The 12,926-nt window shown below is 46.4% G+C and overlaps 1 protein-coding gene across 2 annotated transcripts in view; it reads right to left on the reverse strand.

Moving 5' to 3' along the window:
• Positions 1–3,088: 3,088 nt before the first annotated feature.
• Positions 3,089–12,926, reverse strand: part of SORL1 (sortilin related receptor 1) — a 157,053-nt gene continuing 147,215 nt past the window's right edge. For both annotated transcript variants that reach the window (XM_028527464.2, XM_036013859.1), the window contains exons 46-48: positions 11,181–11,373; positions 8,538–8,750; positions 3,089–7,178 (exon numbers count right to left, since the gene is read on the reverse strand). In XM_028527464.2, coding sequence (XP_028383265.1) covers positions 7,111–7,178; positions 8,538–8,750; positions 11,181–11,373 — 474 coding nt within the window. In that variant the 3' untranslated portion in view covers positions 3,089–7,110. The remainder of the gene's footprint in view (positions 7,179–8,537; positions 8,751–11,180; positions 11,374–12,926) is intronic.

Here is a 12,926-nt window from a genome sequence, read left to right on the forward strand (position 1 = left end):
GAAAAGAATGGCAGCCACCTCCTTTTGCTGGGACCCTGAGAGTCCCATGCTAGCCCAGCATGGCCCTAATAAAACATGTGGCAATGGTGTGCCCTCTGTGTACATAAATAAAGGTGAATAAAATGTGCGCTGAACATTCTTTTCCCAAGATGCAAAGGATTTTGATAAACGTTAACTGGTTTGTCACAGAGCAAAATAATCTCCATGTTTCTAATTATTGAATTATATATAAAATATTGTCTAAGTTAAAAAAGGCTTCACTAATGAAATAAACAAAATTGAAACAGACTCATAGACACAGAGAGTGGACTGGTGGTTGCTAGATGAGAGGGTGGTTGGAGGGATGGGTGAAAAAGATAAAGGAATTAAGTACAGATTAGTACTAATCTTAGGCAGAACAGCCATGGGGATGTAAAGTACAGCATAGGGAAAATAGTCAATAATAGTCTAATAACTACATAGGGAGTAAGGTGGGTACTGAAAATATTGGAACACTTTGTAAAGTATATGACTGTCTAATCACTATGCTGTATACCTGAAACCAATACAAAAATAGTACTGAATGTAAACTGCCATTCATAAATTAATAAATAATGACAAATGAAAAAACCAGCTTCACTGATTGAGCGTCAGTAGGGAATATTGTGTTCCACATAAATGATTTCACAAAGAAATTTAAGTACATATACTTCATGTCTCCAAACACCAATTTTAATCTTTCAGATGAAAACCCTTTAAGAAATGCAAATGGAAGCCACGATGAGTTACAATCTCACACCAGCTAGAATGGCTACCATCAAAATGCCAACAAGTATCATGTGCTGATGAGGACATGACAAAAGGGAGCCCCTGGGCACTGTTGGGGGGACTGCAGACTGATACAGCCACTGTGGAAAAAGTACGGAGATAGCTCAGGAAAGAAAAACACAAAAAGTAGAACCACCATATGACTCAGCAATTCTACTTCTGGGTCTATATCTGAAGAAAACAAAAATACTAGTTCAAAAAGATACATGCATCCCTATGTTCACTGCAACATTTTAACAGCCAAGACATAAAGCAACAGAGGTGTCCCAGAGAATGAAATCTTGCCATTTGCAACAGCGTGGGTGGACCTAGAGGGTGCTGTGCTAAGTGAAGTCAGTCAAGAAATACCTTACAGTTTCACTTATATTGGAATCAAGAAAAACAAAACAAACAAAACAAGAGTCATAGAAACAGAGATCAAACTGATGGTTGCCAGGAGGGAGGGGCATGGGGGGGGATGGTTAGAGAAGGTCACAGGAATATTGTCAGTAATACTGTGATCAGTTTGCACTTTGACAGATGAATGCTAGACTTAGTGTGGTGACGGCATTGTAATCACTGTACTGTACAACTGAAACAAATATTTTATACTGACTACACTTGAATTTTTAAAAAATGTATTTCTTATGCCTTTGAATTCCCTAAACAGGTAGCATTACTATTACAGACTTCTACCTCTGCACCAAAGGGGCAAAGGAGAATGGTAAGCACAGAAACCTAAGAATGAAGTCAGTCTGGGATTAAATTTCGACTCTGCTACTTCTGATGTGAGACCTTGGAGAGGTTACTCACCCTCTCTTCAAGTTCATTTTTCTCATCTTTCAAAACAAAAGTTAATATGTAAATCACAAGATCACTTTTAAAATTAAAAAGAAATGTTTCTAGAGTTTATCACAGTGACTGGCCAGGAATAGAGGCTTAACAGAAAGGAGCTGTCATTCTCACTGAGTGGGCTGTGTAATGCATGAAACTCTGTCCTGCCTGGGCCTCGAGGCACCAGGATAGGTGACCCCATCACTGTCTGTAGAGTTCCTTTTCTCTCAGGAAGGGTTTCTGATCCTTTAACTATGGGCCTCTTACCTTTCATTGTCAGGGTCTTCCCATTTAATTTGTGGTGGGCTGGGGAACCAGATACTCGTCGCTGACTGGAATAGTCAAATGGGGGGCGGGGGCTATAGTGAGGTGTCCCCCTAGCATTCAAAAACTGTCCTCCAAGAGTTAAAACTTTAACATCAACAGTGGGGAGACTAATCTTAGATACGATGGCTCTAGAGCCAGGTAGATCCTGCTGCAGCCCAGGCCGACGAATTCACTCAGGGCAGCATGCTTCACTGAGTGGGTATGTGCAGCCACAAGACACAGGGAACAAGTCCGAGTGGCCAACAGGGCCAGGGCCCAAGCCCCAGCCAGGTGCACTTTCCCTAAAGGGACTTCAAGAATCAAGGCCCCATTATCAAGGCTTCTTAAATTAAAATGGGTGAAGGGAGCTATAACCTGAAAGCCTCAAATACTGAGTGTATGCCAGGTGCTGGGGTGAGTGTGTTCTTCCTGACACTGAGTGGAGACTGGAGGCAGAGTTCCACAGGATAGAGAACAGGGTCTGGGGTCCAGAATACCTGGCATTGCAGGCTGGTGTTATTACTTCCTCTCTGATTCCCCTTTACCAAGTGACTTCACCTCTCAGCCTCTTTTTTCTCATCTAGGAAACAGGGTTATAACACTTGTTTCGTTTGGGCTCAATACTTACACAACAGCAGCATACTACATTTGTTAAGTCGAAACCACCTGCCCCCTCCCCCTAGATCCCCCCTGCTTTCCCAACCTGAGCTGCAGGTCCAGCCACTTCCTGCTCCAAGGAAAGGGCAGCGTTCTCCCCAAGACTTCATTGCCTCCTGTGAGGACCTCCTAAAAGTGCCCCTGGACACCCAGCTCCTCACCCTGACCTCCTGACTTCTCTTAGACGTGAAGACTGCCTTCTTTGCAAAATGTCTCTTAGTGAATGTAACCACAGCTCGGAGGGATCCACTTCAGTTATCACCGTTGCTGAAAAATTCCAGTCATGTCAAAACTGCCTCCACAACATCTCCCCACTGCTCAGCTGTCACAAAGACATCTCGTCCTTCAAGGACCACCATCTGCGTCCAGCTTGTCAGTAACAGAACCAGTCCAGGCTGCACCCACAAAGCAAACGTACTCCTACAGCAGAACAAATCGAATGAGTTCGGGCACTGTATCAACCACCTTTATTGTCCCCAAAAGAACAGCTCAAGACACAAGCAGGTTTTCAATCAGGTGTTTTCTTGACCCAGTTAAATTTTTATTCGGTGAAAAAAGTTGACATTGAGACAGAAATTATCTTTAAGTTGTGCAACAATATAGTAAAATCTTCAGCATAAATCAGTAATTTGGAAACTCATCAAGGCAACTGAAGTCATAAATGTCTATTTTCACTTTGGAGAAAAACAGGTATACAGCATTTCACTTTAAATAAGAGCAGAGTAGGCTTTTATTTTGCTGCAAATACTTTTGATTTCACTTAGTTTCTAATAATTCATAACAAGAGTCTTTAAATGAAAAAATGACATGGAATATCTGAGCACACTGCCCCACTTCAGCACTCACACTTATCCCATTTGGGCTGCTACACATGAAGCTACTAGTGCCACTCTCAGGTCATCTGGCTCTGACACTTAATCCATGGCACAGCTGCTCAGAGTCGGTGGGCAGGGCCACATACACAGCCTGTCCTCCCTCAGTCCCAGCTCAGTGGTGACACCCCTTCTGAAAACATGTTTATTGTCCTTGTACCCAACAGTACCTATCTCTTGGTATTTATTCCATATCTCAGTCTTGCATAGAAAGTATTCTATATAAACTAAATGTACTGGCTTTTATTACACAAAAATTGTACCTGAAAGGCAGCACACACTCCCATTGAGAAAAATAACATAATGTCAAGATATCCCAACTCGAGTGGAGATTCTATATAGTGTAGAGTCAATTCCTAAAACCAGTATGGAGGTGGCATTCAGTTTGCTTCTACAACCCTGGACCTGTTCCCTAAAGGACTGTTCCACTCCCTGCTGAAAGAAGAGAAAAACCTTTTCAGGAATTCATCATGACCCCTTAGTGGGATCAGGTTTCTGCCCTTAAGGAAGTACTGGAAATATGATCTTGCTGGATGAAGCGACTGCTGGGGGAATGTTGGAAGGCAGGATTCTCTAAGGAGAAGTGGGTGGTTCTCTGTAAGGGCCATACAACACCATCAGTCTCCCCAGTTCCTCCCCAAATTCAGTATAGTGAAATCTAGCAGGCCACACGTGATAGGTAGGAGAGACCACGCACAGCTGTGTCCTACCAGACCACCCTGAGTGCTGCTGCAGAGTGCAGCCCAGGAACCCTTCTCCCTGGGGTCAGAGACTGCAGCCTGCTCCGCAGCATCACGACTGTATCCTCAGCTTGCCAGGGCAGCCAGCAGGTACTGGAACTTCCCATCCATCTGGAAACAGGTCTACAGAGACACAGCTTCTCCCTGGGATCCTCTGGAGAGCTCTACTCTCTGGCATTTTAGCTGCATGAACCCATGTCTCCTAAGGCTCAATGGCATTCAGTACACAAAGGGGCAAAGACAGCTTCCATAGGTTTGTGCATAATGCCCTGCCTGCCACACTGAGTGGCTTGTGTGTGCATGCATTTGTGATGTATGTCTAGCATGCCCTGGGAGAGAATAAATCCTGTGCCCTGCACAGTGTGAACTTTTGAGGTGGCACTTCCAACAAGGTGCAAAGGCCCCTTCTTCACAAACAACTGGGGGCTCCAACTGGTCACAGTGAAGGCAACTATCTGGTCCCTCTCAAAGGGCACACACAGTTTTTGTTTTCATTTCTTACTGTCACTCCAACCTCTGGACTCCTGCAGAGAGCATATATATATGTACATCAAACCCCCGCAAAGCTGTGCAGAGGGAGTAAGAGTGCATGCTTCGAAAGTTCACAAAAATATACAATTTACACATAGCTGCATCTATATGAGTCTTCAGCAACTTAGCTCTTCTGTTTATATAAAATATTCCAGCTCTGAAAGGCTGCTGCTCCTTAAACAGCACAGTGGCATTTTCCAGGGATGGGGGTGGGGGAGCGCAGTGTGGGGACAGCCAGTCTGCACAGTGCTGTGTGACTGAGCATTGGGAAGCTCTGGTAATCAGAATTGGATACTCAGAACAGCTCAGGACGCCAACTGGAGACATGCACTCTGAAAAGGCTTGCGTATGGAATAATGGAAAATAAAGTCTCAGGGCCTTTATATCAACTTTTACCCATGTCACCTGATAGCTGGTGGAAAAAGAGAAGAAAACATACTTTCTAGTGGTTCAAGTAAATGACTTACATTCCATCAGACTGCTGATCTTCCAGCCACTTACAGAGCTTAATAAGAGGGATGGGGGCAGGAATGGGCTTGGAGTTGTGAACAAACTCCAAGATAAGACACAACAAAGACAAAGGAATTCCAGTCTGTAAAAGAGGAACAAAGGAGAAGGACAGGCAAGATGAGCAGGTATCTGGATGAGCTGGTCGCTGCCGCCACGCCACGCCACCAGCAGAGCAGCAGAGTGTCACCGCAGGACAGGCTGACATCTGCAGTTTGAAGTGCTCCTGCTTCCAGCCTGCAGGTAGGGGAGAGGCTTACAGCCGTGAGGGCAGAAAACGGAGCATGTTCTTGTACAATTTGTCGGTCATTGTATTATTTTCCATATGTCCAATGATAAACCTATTTTAGCCCCACCCTGTATATTTTCAAATTAAATTTAATTGGCTCTTTGTTTTCCAAACAACCCCTAGGTAGAAGAAAACCGTATTATAACCCAAGAATGAGTTTTTTGGTTAAAAGAAAGCAAGCACTTGAGAGAAGGTGGCACACCGCATCTAAGAGAGAAGCTGTGTTCGAAAGCCGGGCCAGTGCAGACCATCCCAAAGTGGACTGGCCTGTGCCTAGAGCTCACCGCTTCCTGCTGACAGGGCATGCTGCAGGGAGGCTCAAATGCAGGGCTCACCACATGCTGGGCCCTGGGGCCACAACATCAACTCTCAAGGGTGGGCACCAGGCCACAGGGAGGTCCTCATCCCCACCACATGGCCACCACTGCAGCACAGGGGTGGCCTTTACAGGAAGAAAGTAGTGTGGCTGCTTCTGTGAATGGGATTGAATGGTCTCAAGTTCATGGACCTCCTGTACCTCTGTAAGAATGAACAGCACTTTCTCTTTAAGTTAGGCAGACATCCGTGCAAGGGAAGGGGAAGAAAAGGAAAAAAGAGAATGCACTGACCCAATTCAAAATGACCGCTTGTATCGGTATGAATTTTGAAGGACAACAAGTGGTTACCTCAACACAAACACAAAACTTCACCTTTGAGATTCTTCAGTGACATGTAAAAACAAAAACTGAAAGTTTAGGTCTGTGCTGTCCACGGCATCTGTCTTGGCACAGGTCCACGGCTCTCTCCCATAGCCAGAGCAATGTCTGCAGTGACGAGGACACCATGTCTACGGAAGCAGTGTCACCATGCTGCAGCTCTGAAAGCCGCATCTCGCAGGAGGCAGCACCCAAGACTCCAGCCGTCGCTGTGAGCAGAAACCGAAATTCGCAGGGCTTCCCAAGCAGCAGCTCCAGGTTGGTGCCATGGAGCTCTGCCACCAGCACCCTCCGCTGGGGCCGCCACGTGACACACCAGTCAACAGAGAAGGATTGTTTCCAGATGGCGGCACGCTACTTCCTCCCCTGCCCCCACGCCCAAGTCTCAGAACACATGTGGTGTCAGGTGACCGCACGGCCTGGTGTCGTACAGAGTCCCAATAAATTAACAAAATGACATAGAAGCATCTTCCCCCACCAACCACGTCCATACAAACTAAATGAAAACAAAATTTAAAATTTGAAGCATAATTTCAAGGAGGGGGGACTCCACCCACCACTCTCTCTTGAAGTTTTTATTAAATACATTTCTGTGTCTTAGAAAAATAACAAGACTGGCCAGTCTCACAGACTTGGAAGCATGACAGCAAGCACAGCTCTGTGAGACACTGTGATGGTGCGTTGAAGCCACATGGCCACTGAACCAACCTGGCTTCCAGTTCACAGGTGATTACTACACAGTCTATTCATTCCTTTCTCTGTTTTGTTTTGTTTTTTGGCCCATATAAAAATAACATTGCAACTCAAAGTGCATCTTGTAAAATAAACCATCAACTATCTTTATCAAATAAAACATTCACACCATTTGGTTTCTAGGGAAGGAAGAAGCTCTTTCAGGCTATCACCATGGGGACGTCATCTGAAAATCCAGTGATCATCGGAGCATCTTCATCGTCCTCTCCTAAAGACAGAAGTCAGTGCTTAGTGACTTTAGGTGCCCTTGTGTCAGTCCCACCTTCCACCACGGTGCCCCTCCCACCCCAGCCCAGCACACACCTGCCAGGAAAGTCAGCCCACAGCAGCCGGCACTCGATCAACACCAGAACCGAGCCCAGCTTCCCTGGCACTCTTGGGTCCCCCTCTCCCAACAACAGGTGGCCAAGCTTATTCTGATGACAGCTTAAACTTAACCAAGTAAGTCAAGTCAATCTTTTGGGAAGGAGAATCTTACTTTCTACTTAAAAGTCCAATGAGTGTTTTAAGTTCCCCATTCTGAGCTATCCACACCCTATGTTAGGGCAGGGAATTTGTCTGTTTTCTTCTTTGAACGCACACTGCTCTAAGGGAAAGGACCACAGAGGGGTTTAAGTGTTCGGAGGACATCATCTCAGCCTAGTGCTGTCCCTCAAGACCCCTGGTACCATTCTGTGCAGCGAGTGCTGATCCGCATTCAGTGGTCATGATATGGCCTCATAATGGGATGACTGCTTTTGCCCTGAACACCAGAAGCAAAGAAACCACCCCGTTCATGCAAGCTGTCCAAGAACTTGTAATCGAGTAACAAAAAGAACTGAGAAGAAGCAAACAGCTAATCTCAAATGATTAGTGAATAGGAATGCATAAATGTCTTTACAGACCAAACAATTAGAATTAGCCTACAGAAAAGAATGAATGTGAAACTCGCCTTCGGCATCCTGAGTCTGGGGAAGCCTCAGTTTGGGGAAAGTCCCTAGACACACCCAGTTTATTACAGTAAGTGGTCTACCAGCTCCATCAGTGGTATTAGAGTGTGCATACCTTTGTAAAAGGTACAGTTCCCTCTTGTCCCCATGCTCTATGTGATTAATACATAACAGAGGTGGCACGAGTGGTCAGGAGAGGAACAGCAGAGTGGAGAGGGTGTCTTTGACCAGAAGCCAACTAGGAAAGCAAGACTGTCTGTCCTGACTGGGATCCCCAGAGACACTGCACCTCCAGGTCTCCAACAGATCAGAAGGCTAGAAATCCTTGAGAACCTGCCAACCCTCTGGGGGTACCCAAAGCCCAGGGACTCTCTGTCCTTCCTGTTCAAGGCAAGCTGCTACCATTGCTTCCACAAAACCACTGCCTGGCCAGGCCAGACCACATGATTGAGGAGAACACTGGTACTTTAAACCTAGGAGCAAATTCAAAGCAAAGGGCTCTAACAGGTTTAACCCAAAACAGTGGGATTGTTGGCTAATGCACAACCCCTCTAGAGTCAAAAGATGAGTTTAAGGTAGGTACTTCCTAATCCCGTCACTGGCTTTGTGCATCTGCCAAGGGAGGAGGAACCACATACCCAAGTCATCCCCCGAGGAGAAGATGGCCGAGCCCAGCCTGGAGCTGTAGTGGCTGTTGGCAAAGGCAGTGAAGCTGCTCTGCAGCCGCCGGTGCTTCGTGTACAGGATGCCAAAGCCAACACCCAGGCTCAGCAGGATCAGGAATAAGATGGGCACCACCACAGCAGCTACGTCAGGAGATCTGTCAGCCTGGACAACCGATGCATCTCCGCCTGCCGAGGGAGGATGACAACCCATAAGCCTCAGATGCAAAGGCAGGGAAAAAAACCAGGCCACTCCTCAGTGACCCCCCCCCCCACTCCTCAGTGACCCCCCCCCCACACACACACACCACAGAAGATAGCAGTCTGCAACACTTATGCAGACCGCCTGCCCGGCGCACCCCCTGCACACGCCTGAGTGTTTCCCGGCTCCTTGCACTGAGCTGATAGACTCGGGCCTTGTGCACGCAAACATGGTAATTACATTAGATGCCTAATCACTGCCTTGTTGGTTATTTAGATAATCTCTTGGAAGGCAGACCTTTGTTGGGGTATCAACATTGATTTCATTAGCATTATTATTTAAGACCACTTGTTTGCCTTCCATAAGAGGATATGAAATCAGACTACTAATTAATGAGATTGCAATTATTTCCCCTACTTAGCACCAAAGACCCCCCAACCTACAATTACCTGAAACTCCATCAAGTGACAAAAATGAGACTCCTTTACTGCAGTAGCGACTTATCAGCTCATGAGGTTTTATGAGGTTTTGCACTTAAATAGGAGAGAGAGCACGAGAGCCTTTTCGCGTACATCCAACATTTTTAAAAAGCTCTCTGCAAAGCCACTTAAGCATCTCTAACTTAACCACTATGCCCTGTCTACTGTCTCAAACAAGTACACGCTTCGTGATGCCAAACTGACAGGGCCTAGGGCGTGATTTTCCACCAGCATGCTGCTGGCATCTTTAAAGCCTACAGTGCCTGACTATTTGCCCTCTTTTCCCTCTGACTGGCAAATAAAAAATGAGAACAGGCTACACAACAATAGCTATCCAGTGTGAATGAATCAAAATTACGCCTATTTTGGGGTCAGACTGGCAAAAATGTACATTTTGGTGTGCCGTGGTAACTAGGCTGCATGTGCCTCGAGGTGACAGAAGTTGACAGTCGTTGCTCTAGGGCAAAGCCATCCCCTGTGGGGTTCGGGCCAGTCTTCCTGAAAGGGGTAGACTTCTAAAGTCAGAAATTCTGGGGAGCCTGAGCCTCAGGCAGGAAAATGGAACTGGGGAGTCAGTATTAGCTGAGGAAGCAAGCGGGCTCTGCAGTCTCCCTGAGGGGTCTCGCTCAACTTGAGGCTGCACTGTGGGCCAGGCCACCGCATACAGAAACCCAGCAGCTGCCCAAGGTGTTTTCCCAATAGGGGACTCTCAGAGACAGGCCAGAGAGCCTTTTCTTGCAAGCCTCATCTAGCAATTCAATGTTGGCATCTTTCATTTCTTTCATTATTGACTTACAAGAACAAGCAAACAAACAAAAAGCCACCATATTTCCTGTGAGGTGGTGAATGAGAGGACCACCCTGGGCTAGAGCACCAGGATGTAGATGGTGTGGGGGGTAGCAACAGTAGGGTGCAAGCCTGTACCCCACTTCCATGGGGAGAGCCTGGTATGGGGCATGCAGATGGACAGGCAGAGCCAGGAGGTACTCTCTATCTGAAATTCTGGTTTCAGAGGCCACTGGTGGCTATCCTCACAGCAAGTGTTTCCCAAAGTCTGTTTAACGGTTGCTGACTGGTTTCACTTAAAAGGGAGGCTCTATTCATGAAACATCAGGCTCACAAGAGGTCTGTTGTCTGTTTTCTGCAGGACCTTCTAAGAACCCCTAATATCTATGATTCTCCAAAGGAATGTGGTATGCAAGGTTCCCCTGGTTTAGGGCAGCACCAAGGGTAAGTATTTCACCTGAACATGCCCAGGACACAGGACACAACAGCCTAACACAGGATTTTGGCTTGAGTACTGGTTAGTTCTTGGCTGGCAGTAAATGAGACTAAAAAGACCAGTGGCAAAAGTTTGTTGAAATCCTGGCCAAGCGACTACAAAATAAGCAGAATTTCTGTGTGAACAGAAGGTTCCCCTCCTCTGCCCTCAGCAAGACCCCAAGGCTGTGAGTGTCCCTAAGAGAGACCCCAGGCTAAACCCAGGTTCCCAGCTAAAATGCAGGGCAAGGCCATAAAATCAGCTACCCATGACAAGGAAACTATTTACTAACTTGGAGAATCATAACAGATAGGAGCCTATTGGAGGCTCTGAAAAGTCCTAAAACACAAAACCACAAACTTATTAACCTAGTGTTTCTCAAATGGAACTTCCTTTTTAAACAAAGCCTGTCTGCCTTCCTTTGCTTGAGCTTTTCATGCAGAATGCAGTCACCCTGTAATTCTGGCTCCTCACACCATGCCTAGCTCAGGAAGTATTTACAGATAAATCAGTACCTGATTAAATTGGCACATAAATGATTTTCTTATGAACTGAATTTTTTAAATGCACTATAGAACAACACATTTTCAAAGAAAAACACATTCATCGAGCCACACTACATCCCTGATGCATTTCCCTAGAAAGAGAGCCAGAAACTGGCAGCCACGCCAACTTACCAGCCCCCAAATCATCATATAGCAGGAGAGCGGGCTCCCCACAAATCTGGCTGCCAAACAGGCATCTTGCCTGGACAGTGAAGGTATAATTATGACCCGATTTCAGGTTGGAAATTTTAAAGAAGTTGTCAGTAGTATTTCCAAGGTAGGCTGAAATATTCATGCCACTGTCGAACATGTGCACCTCGTAGCCCTGGAAACAAACAGGAGAGATTGCTCAGGAGCCTGAAGAAGGAATCTGATAGCTTCTGTGACAGCTTCCAACCTTGTATGAGCTCCTGACTGCAAGCTTTCATAGATGTCAAAGTACTGTGGGCTCCCTATGAAGTCTCTTTACAGTACCATGGAGATACTGGATTCAGGAAATGGGCATTTTCCCTACCAACTGTCTCACCTAACCACCACACCCCTTGTGAGCACCCAGCGGAAGCAGCAAGTGCAGCCCTGACAAAAGCCACATTAGCACATATTGCAGCCCACATCCAGAGTTCTGGTCAGCAGCCTACTGGTCTCATGCAATATTAAATGTCACAAAGAATCTGGACAATTCATTGACAGTTTGCTGTAATGGGATCTAATAGTAAATCAAGATGCCTCGGACTTCTGAAATGCGGTAAGAAAAAAGACCTCAAATCAGAAAAAAGAGGACATTTCTCTATGGAACTATGCATGGGCACTCCATCGTCAGCCCACACCCACAGCTCCTTGCCTTCTAGCTCTTCCAAGCTGATGGCAGCCCCAGATCAGCCGGGTCTTAAATCAAAAACTGCCTCAGCTGGCTCTGGAGGACAGGATGACGTAAATGTGCACCCAGCTAGACTCAGGCACAGCCCCGGAGGCCTGTGTTGAGAAAGTCGCTCTGGGACAGCCTGGACCCCACCTGTTGTAGGGACCAGTGTGCGCTACTGGCTTTCTCTGCTGATCCCTAGGCACCCCAGTGCCAAAACCCCTCACCACCACAAAGAGACCCTCATGTTGGTCCCCCTAGCCCTGGCCTGTCTATTCTCGGAACTCTAAGTCAGGGGTGGAAAAGGGCACACAGCACTGTACCAGAGCCCCTGGGAATGGACTGCTGACCTGCATTCCCAACCCAAGTGCTGGACTTCTGCCCACAGGAAGGATCCCGAATGACTGCCGGCTGCCAAACCCAGTCTCCCAAAGCCACCTGCCTGGAATCCCATCTCCACATCTTCTTGACACACTAGCATTCACTATTTTCTGTCTCAGAAAATAGTGGGGTACAACAGAGGTGTACCCAGAGGTGGGGTAGAACATTTGCAAAATACCAAAGGCATAAAGGAGAAAACTGAAGTGACACAAACACCAACCACCCACAATTTATTCATCCAGTACTCTTTTGTTGAGCATTGAGGTTGTTTCTTCCTCGCTGTTGTTGTAAATAAAACCACTCCAAACAGCCTGGGATATAAATTCTCTACATACATTGTTCCCTCCGAGTAAAAGGAAAGACTGGCTGGGTCAAATGGTACGAACACTTCTAATGTGTTTGATGCTTCTTCCTGAAGTGCCTTACAGAAGGTTGAACCAGTGCACATTCCCAGAGCACTTATCTCCCCAACTGCTGCTCATACTGGTAAATACTCTTTTCCCAAAACATTGCCAATTTAATGTCAAAGCGCCACACCTTTGTCATCTAAAATTGCTCGTGAAGTTGAACCTTCTTTCAGACATTGAGCTTAATAAAATGGGAAGCATGAGCCTGCTTGCTTCACTAGGAAGCTACAG

This window comes from Phyllostomus discolor, chromosome 13, assembly GCF_004126475.2.
Source record: "Phyllostomus discolor isolate MPI-MPIP mPhyDis1 chromosome 13, mPhyDis1.pri.v3, whole genome shotgun sequence".
Taxonomy (NCBI): Eukaryota; Metazoa; Chordata; class Mammalia; order Chiroptera; family Phyllostomidae; genus Phyllostomus; species Phyllostomus discolor.